This window comes from Poeciliopsis prolifica, unplaced genomic scaffold (genome assembly GCF_027474105.1).
Source record: "Poeciliopsis prolifica strain line A6 unplaced genomic scaffold, Auburn_PproV2 SCAFFOLD038, whole genome shotgun sequence".
NCBI lineage: Eukaryota > Metazoa > Chordata > Actinopteri > Cyprinodontiformes > Poeciliidae > Poeciliopsis > Poeciliopsis prolifica.
In genome coordinates, this window is record NW_026562413.1 from 5,247,042 (window position 1) to 5,260,090 (window position 13,049).

Sequence of the window (13,049 nt, forward strand, 5' to 3'; positions counted from 1 at the left end):
ACTCGCAGTACTTTTTTGCAGCTTGCAGATATTGTGCATTGTTTATATTGTATGGTTTGTTTTCTAGCAGTGAAACCAGCACAAAATGAAAACATGCAGACACTCCTCGTTGTTATTGTGATGTTTTGCAGAGGGGTTGATACTCCCTATGCTTTACCACATTTTTGTTGCATTACTATCACAGATGTGACAGACTAACCCAAGCCATTCAGATAGACAGCAAGTAGTGATTATGTGTAATTTTATTACTTGTTACACCTTACGAAATAGATAATAGAGCAATATCCCAAGTTTCGGACATCTCGTGAAGCACTGTGTATGTGGCCGTACATCTAAACTGACAGGCCAGGTGAGGAGAGCGTTAATCAAGGTGGAAGCGGAAAGTCTTAAGGTGTAACGCTGACAGAGTTGCGGATATCCTTTCTCAGGAGGGTGAGGCTTACAACGAGACGACTATTAGTTGTGCACTCCACACATCTGGTCTTTATGAAAGTGTGGTATAAAGAAAGCGGCGGTTTTGTGCCCCATGTCGGGGCACAGCAAACACGGGAAAGTCAGTGCTCTGATCAGAGGAGACCAACAAGGTACGTTTGGCCTACATGCGAAAAGTTGAGGTTGAAAACCAGCAGTGAATGTCAACCTGAATACACACTCCCAACAGAGAAACATTGTGTCGGAGTTGTTCAGCAGGGAAGCTGATCAGAGGTGATGGGGAGAAGAACACGACTAATTTCGGTTCAATTCTTGAAGGCAGCCTGTCAGAGGAGGCAGCACCGTCCAGCAGGACATCAAATATAAAAACACAACGTCAGATGAGCAATGGAAGGGCTTCGATCCAAATATACTGATGTGTTAAGGTCCAGTCAAGGTCCAGACCTGAATCCAACTGAGAATCTGTGGCAGGACTTGCAACTTAATGTTCATAAATGTTCTTCATCCAGCTGACTGAGCTTGTGTTATTATGAAAACATTTCAGTCTCTCCCTTTAAAAAGCTGCTAGAATCTGAATACACCACAAAAGATTTTCAGTCGTAATTTAAATGCGTTTAATTGACTCTGGAAGGTTGAATGCAAACCACAGTCTTCAAAACTCTGATAGTAAACAATTAGTTTATCATGCACCCTTCTGTTCTCTTTCAGAAGTATCCCCTATGTTTGCACTGTAATTCTTGTAGAAGCTTTCTTCTTCTGCATCACCATTTTAAATATGTTAAGATTTAGATTTATTTACTGGTGACATAAAGTAAACATAACTACGTCAGCTAAAGTAAGAAAATAAATAAATAAACTGTTGACAGTAAAACGTAACGATACGCTTTTCCAAAATTGCATCTCAGCTGAATTTAAATGAAGCGTACCTTTGTTTCTATGTGTTAACCCAGCGCTTTGTCTCGTCTTTTGTGCTGGCCAGCTGCTGAACTGCATCATGGACATGGTGGAGAAAACGAGGCGCTCGCTGACTGTGCTGCGGAGGTGCCAGGAGGCCGACCGCGAGGAGCTCAACTATTGGATTAGGCGTTACAGCGACGCCGAGGAGCTGAAGAAGGGGGCGTCCAGCGGGCAGTCGAGGCAGCAGAGCCCTGCAGCACAGGAAAATGCAACACCAGGTAAAAAAAAAATATCAAAGCTTTTACAAAACAGCCTACAAAGGATCTCATTCTGTGGGCTTTAAGTTCGAAGCATGTTTTTGATGCTTTAATACAACCTTGCCAATGTGCAAAGTGAGGAGGACAGTAAGGTGGGTTTTTTTTCCATATCCTTAGAGGTACAGATAAATGTGCTTGTTACAACTGCTTTTTAAGAGCATAATTATTTTATGGTTTATTTAGATAAACAGTTAAAAAAAATCACATTGTTTGTTGGACAATCGTTTCACGGTATGTGATTCATCTTCTTTGTTTCCTCTGCAGAAATTCACAGGGAGCTTCTGCACCGGCCCGTGTCTGGTTATGTCCCGGAAGAGATCTGGAAAAAAGCTGGTGAGCACCAATTCCATGCTTAACTCTTTACTGCTGACAAGACCTCCACTTGGATCAGATCAAGGCTGGATTGTATTCCACTTTGATGGAGAGTGAATGTAGGTTGATGAAATGTACTGTCTTTAACGTCAATGCTGACTTGGAAATACTCTAAAAGAAATGTTGCGTACCCCTTTAGTGCAAGTTGAGCAAAATTCCTTTTTCCTTAAAGGGGCATCTATGATGTATGTTGGTCTAAAAGTTTCCTATTTCTCCTAATTTTGGATACACAAAACTTTGTCGATGGTGGATTCAATCAGAAAAGGTTGAAGGTCATGCGCAACCATTACTGTGAGTAATGTTCAGCATCTCGGTTAGAAAATCTGTTATTATATTGTCAGTCTGCTACCTTGTCATTGTTTCGTGATAATAGAGGTTGACCAGAACAACTACAAGGCTCATATCTCTAGGCGCCAGAACAACTACATTTTTGATTAGATTACATACACAACAAGTTTTACTCTTAAATAAAATGAACAAAACACTCAGCTGTAGGTAGACAGAGACGGATAAAATAGGGAGCGATTAAACATTTTACTCTTAAGTTTTAAGTTCTTGGAATACATAAGGTAGATACTTAGTATGGAGCCACCAGAAGTGTAGAAAAATATCCTATAAGTTCAGTATATTTTGGACTCTGACTGCTTGTGCAACTGACGAGGTCTTTACGGTCCTTCAGTGAGTCGTAATATCAACAGTTTCCAGTGTGGTTTTCAGCTGCTGTCTAGGATCAGAGGAAGTTTTTGACAGAAAATAATTTATTTGATCTACTGTTACCTTTCTGTCATCCTGAAACAGTCTGCTTATTCTCCTTTGAACTCTGAACTTTGAACTCTGTTCAAACCACTTGTATTGGATTTGTTCTTTTCTTTTTGTGGTAGTGATTAATATCCCAGCAGGTCAGCAGTTTCTCAGTTTATCAGACCATGTCTATCTGTTCAGATAGACCCATTTCTTCCTCATTCCGATTCTCAGTTTGAATTTCAGCAGATCATTTTTTAACCTCACCTAGCTGCCCTTATGCCTTGAATTGCTTCCACGTGATTGGTCGATTTGGTATTTGACAGCGAGCAGTTGAACTGGTGACGTTAATAAAGAGCCAATGGGTCTGTGGGAGCATAAGGTCCCATTAAGTTGCATTGTAAAGAGGAGTTTGTGGTGTCATTATTTCTTATAAAACTGACACAGAAATGATCCCCAATTGGCAGGATGAGGAGAGGAACTGTTACAAGAATATTTTCTTTATTTCACCCGATGGAAATTGTTGAAAACTGTCAGACTGTGGAGAAAAAAAAATTTTTAAAAATGTAATAAAGGTGTATCTAATCGAAGCTTATGAGCGAATACACTCACGGACATGGCTGCCTCGAAGAACTGGAAGGAGTCCACTTGGTATTCAGCGTCAGTGATAGATTATATGTGCCTTTTAAAGTTGTTGGAGAAAAGAAATTGCCCCCCTTGCTTGACCATGCATGATGTGTGTGATACTCTGAACAAGTAATATGCATTTAAATTGAATTGTGTAACACCGTTGGAGCTCCTGCTGCTCTCCAGGACTCTCCCGTTCCCTCTCCAGCTTTGATCGATCTTCCATCTCAGGCATTCGGCGTGTAATCACTATTCAGTGCACAAGGCTCATATCTCTAGGCGCCAGAGCAATTTTTATGACTTCAGTCAGCACAGTAGGTTAAAGACAAAACCACCCTGGTTTAAATGTTTTCTTCAATCAGACTGGAGGAAAAATGTATTTAGAGAAGTGCACGTTATGTCTCATATTGACAACATTTTGCACGTATAATACATCTGTAACGTGTACAGATAAGGCAACTCAACTATTTAATAAGCTATAAAGCTGTTTGTATTTTGGGGTCTATTGAAAAAAAGGAAAAAAAAACAGGGCTTGCTCTTTTTCGCTCACCCTTTATCTGAGGAGAAACCAAAATAAATGTAACCCAGAGAGGATTGCAAAAAAATAAAAGGATTTTTAATACAATGGCGAGCAGCCGTGAATACATCTGTTTGAAACAGGCAAATGTTTACAGTTAGCGATAAATATTCAAGCACCTTGCACGGTTTCCTACTGCTTCTCCCACTTCCCCTCACGGCGTGGGCCTCTGGGTTCACAATGGAAATGCATAATTTAAATGTAAATTGGCCGATTTGCATACACAATTAGTCAAGTTACAGGCATGACGGGAACAAACACAAAAAGCCCTCCTTTCCCTTTGACAGGATCCTGTCGTTTAATATCCACAAACAAATGTAAAATAACACACTGGGAAAGCTTGAAAGCACTATGTTATTATCTGGAATGAAATGACTTGTTCCTTTGTCTTTTGTATGCATTTTCTTTCACCTAAACATAAGAGATGCAGGTTGAGCTTGCTTTTTGAATAAGATATCTATCATAAATTTCATTAACCCTCTCCAGGCAGATGTTGCAGATTTGCAACAGCTCAATGCTACTTAGCTAGTCTTTGCAAGTAATTTGAGCCTGAGAGGGTTAAAACATTGATGAAAAAGATAGAAAGTTGCCTGGTATTAATTACAAATATAGAGGCTATAGAGTGTGATACAAGAAAAATTGCTGTAAATTTATTCAACATATAGTTGGTGTTGTCAGTAAAGATGTGTAAAACTCCCAAAACAAATGAAACCTTTAGAAAAGCTTGGCTAGTGAGGATATATTGTACTGCATGGATTTGGTCATACTTTTGGGATTGGCGTCCTTCTGGATCTATTTTCCATTTTTATTTGTGATGATCTCTTGGACTCTAAGCAAAGTTAACACCTATTGATGAGAAACAGGCATCAAAGTTCCTCTATAGTTTTTTACATGAAGAAATTTTCCAAATATCTGATGAAACATCTCATCCCAGAGTCTCGGTGAAGTTTACCAAACTCCACACGTTTACGATTTTACAGTAGGACGTACAAGGTTTAAAAATACCTCAACCCTAAACACTAAAAGAAAATAAAAAATGATAGTGGTATCTAATATTTAGGACTTTGCTGCTGAAATTTTAATCCTACATTTCTGCATTCTGAATGAACACTGAATGGCATGATGTCTTTCAGGTGACTTCTAGATTGACAAGAGGAAATATTTCATAGACAACATTATAAACTTTGAACTTGTATTATCTGACACGTTCATTTTTAAAGCAAAAATCCAAAGCCAGTGTGAGGAAAACGCGTGAAATTCACTGTTCCCAAACTCCTTCCAGAAGAGGCGGTGAACGAGGTCAAGCGACAGGCCATGTCTGAGCTGCAGAAGGCCGTGTCGGAGGCCGAGCGAAAGGCTCACGAGATGATCAGCAGCGAGCGGGCGAAGATGGAGCGCACGGTGGCTGAGGCCAAACGTCAGGCGGCCGAGGACGCACTCTCCATTATCAACCAGCAGGAGGACTCCAGCGAGGTATCTGTCACCTCTCGGTTCAGTCCGGTGCTTGTGGATACGCCGTCGAATTCTGTCTTTATGCATTTCTGTTTCTGAGGCCTTCAAATAAGATGGCTAAAAGGACTTTCTTTTATACAGTGGGGGGGAAAAAATATCTGCATGATTACTTTTGGAGAATCTGATGAAATATCTTTTGCAAAGGTCAAATATGCCCAGCTTTAATTGTTATTCTTTTCAGTCAGGATACAGTTGGAGGGTAAAATACAGACATCTGCTGTTTTAATTTCCCTCCGTCTTCTTTGTTTCACACACACTAGCCAGAACGTAAAGGACATCGTTTCTAATTCAGCTAAGAGGGCGCAAGGAAAGCAGCCGTCGTTTGCTAATGACCACTGGAGACCTTGAGGTTTTAATCAGTTAAGTGAGAGGGAAATATGGCTCACATCTGACATTAATTGGTGGAGTGATGCTTGTGAAAGAGAAGCGTCTCAGGGGAGAACTTTTAGAGGTTGCCTGTAACTCTCCCGTTTCCCGCGGATGTACAGCAACCCTGAAATGCTTTCAAGACATCTAGGAGGTCTTTGTGTCAGAAGAAAAGACTTTAGATCTACTTTTGCTGTCTTGTACATATAAGCACAGAGGCTTGTTTCATTATATGCAGTTGCATAAACCACAGTTTGTTAGTTATGTGTATATTGTTGTAATTTTGCTTTCCCAAATCTCACTTTTGTGTTTGCTTGTGTTGTGTTTTCAAAACCTTTAACAAATAGAAAGCTGATGTGTGACCCACTCTGAGTTTGTGCCTTATAAAAATTAAGGCTGCAGAATGGATTGAGACCACTTAGATTGGATGAAGGGTTTCTATGAACTTCATCTTTCAAGTCTTACCACAAATCTCCAATGCATATAGGTCCTGACTTTGACTAGACCATTTTAACACATGAATATGCATTGATCTACAACATTCCTCTGTACCTCCAGCTGTATGTTCAGGGTTGCTGTCGTACTTCACCCTATATTATTTTTTTGGGGGGGAAATGAAAACCATGCAAAATGTTCAAAACAGTAACTAGATATGTTTGCTGTAGCATTCAGAGGTTCTTCAGCACATACACACAAATATTTGAGTGATTCTGAACTGACAGTTTCACTAATATTTTCCTTCTCCGTACGTCCATCAGAGCTGCTGGAACTGTGGTCGTAAGGCCAGTGAGACGTGCAGCGGCTGCAACACGGCGCGTTACTGCGGCTCCTTCTGCCAGCACAAGGACTGGGAGAAGCACCACCATGTCTGCGGTCAGACCCTCCAGGCCCAGCAGCAGCAGCAGCAGCAGCAGTCCAGCCAGCAGCAAGGAGGAGCTCCGGGCTCAGAGACTCCCGCTCCCATCAGCTCGTCAGCCTGCACTCCAAGCAGCGGCACCGGAAGTCCGGCTGCAACCCCGCCTGCCGCCACGCCGCGCTCGTCCACCCCCAGCACCCCGTCCTCCTCTGCCCTGGACAGCACACCTCGCTAGGAAAGCTTCCCATGTTCTTCAGTCGGCTCTTAAAACCCACAAACAGCATGACTTGTCCTCATCTTGACATTGCCTTGCAAAGACATGGACAAAACACGGCTAGTGGACATGGACAGCGGTGCTTCTGTCTGACTTGCAACGTGGTTGACGGAGGAGGAAGACGAGGTCCATAATCAGGTCATATTGACTTGCCATGACTTTAAGGAAACACAAAGATATTCTTTGTTTTGGATGAATGAATTTAAAATTGACGTCCTTTTATTGCTACACTTCTTTACTCTTGTTGTTTGTCGTATCTGTCGTTGTCAGTGTCGTCATTGTAGCTTATCTTACTTTCCCTTGTAAATATGAAAAGACTGGTCGGAGGAACTCAAGGCCTCCCCTTTACAAATGTTTTATTTTTAATGCTTCGTTTAAGCTTTATTTCCTCTTGGTTCCAGACCTCACACCTAAGTTAACTTTACAAACGGAGCAGAATGATCGAAGTGGTCAATGCTCACAGCAAATGAAGAGATTAGATTTTAATACAGGCTGATGAATAAATAAGGGACGGACTGAACCTCTGGCTTGCAGACCCAGCCGCCAAGAAATGGGCAGATGTGCAGCAGATTGCAAGTCGAGCCAGCTGTTCAGGCAGCATTATTTCCCTCTCACTTGTCATAATATCCAGGTCAGTGGGCTGTGAAATCCGAATCCGAGTCCCCCCGAAGGACGAAAAAGGAAGACTTCTTGGACAGAATGCAAAAACTTTGCCCGCAGCGCACACACTCACAGAGGACGCGCGGCGAAACATCGCGCGCCGTGCGTGCTCGCCCAGTTTCAAAAGCTCTTTAACAACCAGAAAATTAGGTTATCATCTTGCCTGCGAGACTGTCGGACATCTTCGATGGCAGCCGCTGGGCGGCTCAGACCTGGAAACCCAACAGTGTGCAGACATGCTCCTCCTCTCTCAACTTTTCTCCACGCTTTTTATTCATTTTCTGTAGATGTCACGCTGTTAAGCTTCCTGTCCTGTGGCGTCACTGATGGTTATTTATTGAATATGTGTTGGACACTTGTGACAATGCATAGTACCTGGGAAAAAAAAGTCACAGTTCACTCGTCACAATTTCATCTCTAGTTTGAGCAAAAAGAGATAAAAAAAAAGAAGTGTTACCTTTTTTAAGCTGCTTTTCTATTCTGTGTGTAGATGGTAGATTCTTTGTAGCTTCATGATTTTTTTCCCCTCACCCCAAGAAAAGACACAATATTATATCTCAGAGCTGCTACTTAATTTTGACCCAGATCTTGTCTGAGAACTAGCATGTTGCGTGGAATGCTAAGCTAAATGTTTTGTACAAGGGACATACAATGCTGGGAAAATGTGTTTGCCCCTTTCAGATTTCTTCAACTTCTTTTTTTTTTCTTTTTTATTTTGTTACACCTAAATGTTAAGCTCAGAGTGGATTGCTTTTTGAGATTTTTTAGCCTACTTTGTGATTCCCTGTCTGGCAGAAATCATCCCTGGCCATGGCTAAAGAGATTGAATTCAGATTTTTTTTTTTTTAAATGGCATTTTTGTATTTACTCAGGATACCATTGTCTGATCATGATCGGAAATATTTAAGAAACAAAAAAGCAAAAACAGGAGAAATCTGTTTTAGGACAAGCACCTTTTCACGGCACTGTACATATATGTATTTGCACTGTCATGGAAATTATTTTGGCATGCTTCTTTTCAACATGTTGGAGCCATAATTCATCAGAAATTTTGTAATCTGTATCAGCATCATCACTCTTTTTATATTATGTTGAATTTATGGAGTTTTAACACACAAACACATCAAATTCTTGTTTTTGTTTTTTTCTATTTAACATTCTAAGAATAGCACCCAAAATGTTTTTATTTAAATAGCTACACGCTGTGCATGTACATTACTGAAGATTTGTTAAATATTTGTTTTTTAGAAAAAATGCAAAACAACCAAAAAAAATGACAAAATACAAAAAAAAGTACTCTAACAAAGTGATTTTCCAAATGCAGAGGTGTAGACTTCGATTGACAGCTTTAACACTGCAAAGCACCAGGTCTCTCACACACACACACACACATACACACACACACACACACACACAGTATTACTACACAAGTACAACATGAAACACCAAAATCAGCCAAAGACTGACACCAAGGACCAAAATCCTGATGTAAAAATGTTTTAAAAGGAGGTTTGTCCATTTATGTGTTATTTCAGTATTACAATGAGAGGGAAAAAAAGGAGGAAATACAACAATACATTTTACCAGGAGCAATAATACAGAATGTGACATGGTAAACATTTTGTTGAAGAATCGAGATTAATTTTTCATTTCATGTTAGAGATGCACCGACCAGAATGGCCAATTTCTCCAGTCTCTCCCAGCTTTGTTGTTCAAATATCAATTTTCGCCAATTCCTGTCTCTTTGATAAGAGAGACACTTCCTGTCAAGACAGGCTATTATTCATTTATTTAAGGTGATATCAGTGTTGTCTCTGGAAAGTAAAGCAAAAATTAAGTGGTTACAGATTTCACATTTAAGCTATGTTCAGCAATTTATATAGCACTAAATCTAAACTAACTTTTCAAAATGACTTTCCAAATCCAGCGTGTTTCAATACAGACAGAGGTTGACAGCTGAAAAAGAGATTATTTCTGAGCCTTCCTGTTATCTGCTGAATATTCTACTCTCCTGAAGGCTGAATGACCTGCAAATAAGTATTTCCCAGTCGTAGAAAATTAGTATTTTTGAGTCTTCTTTTTCTCAGTAACATCTCCACTGAAGTTTTTTTTTTCTGTCTGCCCAACTTGAATGTACTTATATTTGGTGCATTCACGGATCAACAGATCATACTTTTGAAACGTAAACATCAGGACCTACTGAGTTGATTGTCTGACAGTTTTTCGGTGCATCTCTAGATCTAGTGTCCTTGTCGGCTTTAATTTGTTTTCAGTTTTCACAATGTGAACGTAAAGCTGGACTTTTAGACCACTATCATTTGCATTTTCCTCCCCAAATAGTTTGTTTCAAATACGGGATTAAATCGATGACACTTTGTTGTAAATGTTCAGTATAAGTAAAACAAACCTCCGATTTGCATTGGGAGAGCACTTACCCTGACATACTCAAAGGTTCCTCACCCCAAAACACCTTGGTGCTATACAGAAGCGTGTTACAAAAAAATATATATAATTCTGACCTCAAGAAACAAGTGGAGGCCCACACAAATGTTTTGGGGCACTTTGCTCCCTCCAGAGTTTCTTGTTTCTTTTCTCGTGTCAAATTAAACACCTGCACTCTTGAATTTGAAGGGTCACGTAGTCCAAAAAGGTGTCCAAGTCCCGACTTCTCAGAAGCTGTGACAAGACAGCCAAGCTGTTGGAAAACATTACAACAAATGACGAACATGTTCATTCTTCTAAAAGGGCAAAATCTGAGTTAAAAGACAAAGGATTAAAAAAAAAAAAAAAAAAGAAGATAAACTAGTGGTCAACAATTCTTTGAGAAGCTCTATTTTACCTGTATTCCCTTCTCTAGCTGTGCTTTGCTACAAATTTCTATGTGGCAAACAAGTTTGTCTCACTCTACCTCTCAGAGCACGATAAGAGCATCAGTTGTGGCACTGATACTGGTCTAGTCTAAACCAAATGGACACAAGAAAACAGGAAAAATAAAACCCAAAGTCGAAGCTCATACAGCTGCAAAACCATATCACTACTTGGTAACAATGCAGACCTCATAAATAAATGAAACATAAATGAATAGAAATAAGAAAAAAAAAGGGAAAAAAAAAGCTTTTGTTATGTTCCTTTACGCCTTTGAGTACACCCAGAGTTTGAAATGTTTGAACAAATCTAAAAGTGTGTGCAAATTTTAAAGAAAATTGTTGTTTCTTATGTTTATGATATATAAAGTAAAATCACAGAGGAGAAATGTCTCTCTTGTTCTTCTTTTTGTCCCTCTTTTCTCCTTTTGTCTGTTGTGAAGACATGCAGATGTGCTGGTCGACCCGTCAGCCGGGGAACGTGTGTAAAAGGCAAATCTTGTGAGGAAAATAAAAAATGGCAAAATTAATAAATCAAACCTAAAACATACAAATGAACGCTGTTGATTTGGACTTGCCTGTTATCTAAACGTCCTAGAAATTAGGAAATACGGGAGAACAATGCAGGGGCTGCGTAGCATTAACCAGAGGCAACGAGTTGAACTTCAAGGGGAGGGGAGGGTTTTCCTGGTCTGTTGGCAAAATGTAAAAATGAAAAAGAAAAAAAAAAGTTCAAATAATTTGAAGTCGTTGTGCAATACTTTATTAAGATATAAAAACCACAGGTTAGTGGTAGGCTGACACACGGCGGTTTTTAAACCCCTTAGAGTCAGCGTCTTCTAGAGAGCTTTCCAGTCTACTATGTCAGAACTGTGGTTTCTTGTTGATTTGATTCTTTTGATTTACCAATTTTGATTCTTTTCATTTGTTTTTTTTTTCTTTTTGGACTGTAAACTATGGTCTGTCAGTCTGTGAAACTTTGCAGTATAATTCTGGTATTGTTGTTCTCTTTACAGTGTAATAAATATGTTAATTCTTGCCCATAGACCTGAGACGTCTTTGTGTTCTTTGATTGCATTTTTGCTCTGACGATATTAACACGATCAAAAACAGCATTAAAATATTTCAGTGTTTAGTGTCAAAAGTTTTTACCGATGTTTTTATAAGCATGGTTCTACGGATACATTATCAGCATTCAGTATCTTAACGTGCAGTAGCATTCGCGCTCTCTCTTAGCCATTAGCTTAACTCTGCAATACAAAAGAATCAGTTCAACTGACCTGCACTGTTTAATGCAGGTGAGATACTGACCTTTTGTAATTCCAAAATATCTGAATTATCCCTTTAAATCAACAAAGCGAGATGAAAGATTTTTTTAAAAATGTGAATTAAACAACCCTCAAAGATTTGATGTTCTCCACTTGTTTAGTGCGTCTTCAGTCGTACACATCTAACCATCTGAATGCGGTCGTTCATGCAAAGGGAGCCCTGACCTTAAAAACTGCACATACTGCACAGCACGTCGACTTGTACGGTATGAAAATGAACTGAAATCTTTTGTGCTTACTATAACATTATGAGAAACAGGTTCAGTTTCTTAAATAAATTGACAAAAAAAAAGAGCTACAATGAAAACGTGGCAACAAAACAGTACAGATATGCAGATATGATGTAGCAAGTTATGTGTTGCTCTGAGACCAGAACAATTAACCTCCTGACTAACCTTCTTTTTTATTTTATTTTTATGTTATTATTTTTTCTGTCTGACAAGATTGTAATGGAGCTCAAAGAGCTGGAATCAGCTCTCTGGCTTTTCGAGGCAACAAAGCGGCTCCGGAAGCGCAGCCCCGGATGTGACCTCCCTCCCCATCCTTATCTCCGCGCTGAGCCACTTTGGAGCTGATAAAGCCCCGGGATGAGTTGGACTGCCGTGATATTCCTGCCACATTCTTCTACATAAAGTTCATTGTGACCAGGGCTCTTCTTTTTCCTCATCCTCTTTTCGCTCTACCTTCTTTTCTCTCTCTCTCTTTCTCTTATCATGCGAGGCAGAAGCAGACACCGACTTGAATTAAGCGCTGGTTTTGAAGAGAGGCCGGGCGAAGCTGTACGAAGCTGATAACAATACAAAATGGATTTTCTCAAACAGAGGAAAAACAGCTGTCTCCATTATTTGAATGCTTCACCTTTCCCCGCTCCGTTAATTGGCTCTTTGATCACAGGCAGAGGTGCACGGTGGCCGATAAGGACCAGGTTATTAGTAAAGTAGCCTGGAGGACCCAGAGGCGGCTGTCCGCGGCCGGCTGCGGGAGATGAGATAAAGGCGCGTTAATGGCGACGTGAGTGGGTGCTGGTGAGTGATAGGGGCCTGCGCCGCTGGCCTCCGCGTCACCGCCGCGTGGCTCGCGGCGTTCAGGGTGGGGAGGGGACGTCAGCGGCGGGATGGAGCGGCTCGTTCCAGGGCCGTGATTCATCTTGCGAGGAGAGGAGTGTAGTAGGATTTTGGTCTTGTGCAAGACTGTCTTCTCCCTCTCAATCCGAGCTGTGAGAGGAG

At 40.4% G+C, this 13,049-nt stretch overlaps 1 protein-coding gene across 5 annotated transcripts in view; it reads left to right on the forward strand.

Moving 5' to 3' along the window:
* runx1t1 (RUNX1 partner transcriptional co-repressor 1) overlaps positions 1-11,540 on the forward strand; it is a 70,715-nt gene extending 59,175 nt beyond the window's left edge. For 3 of the 5 annotated variants that reach the window (XM_055053765.1, XM_055053767.1, XM_055053768.1), the window contains 4 exons: positions 1,412-1,607; positions 1,911-1,979; positions 5,246-5,436; positions 6,600-11,540. In XM_055053765.1, coding sequence (XP_054909740.1) covers positions 1,412-1,607; positions 1,911-1,979; positions 5,246-5,436; positions 6,600-6,932 — 789 coding nt within the window. In that variant the 3' untranslated portion in view covers positions 6,933-11,540. Of the gene's footprint in view, positions 1-1,411; positions 1,608-1,910; positions 1,980-5,245; positions 5,437-5,735; positions 5,789-6,599 lie in introns of those variants that run through there. The other 2 variants (XM_055053766.1, XM_055053770.1) reach the window with 2 other exon arrangements.
* The last annotated feature ends 1,509 nt before the right edge of the window (positions 11,541-13,049 follow it).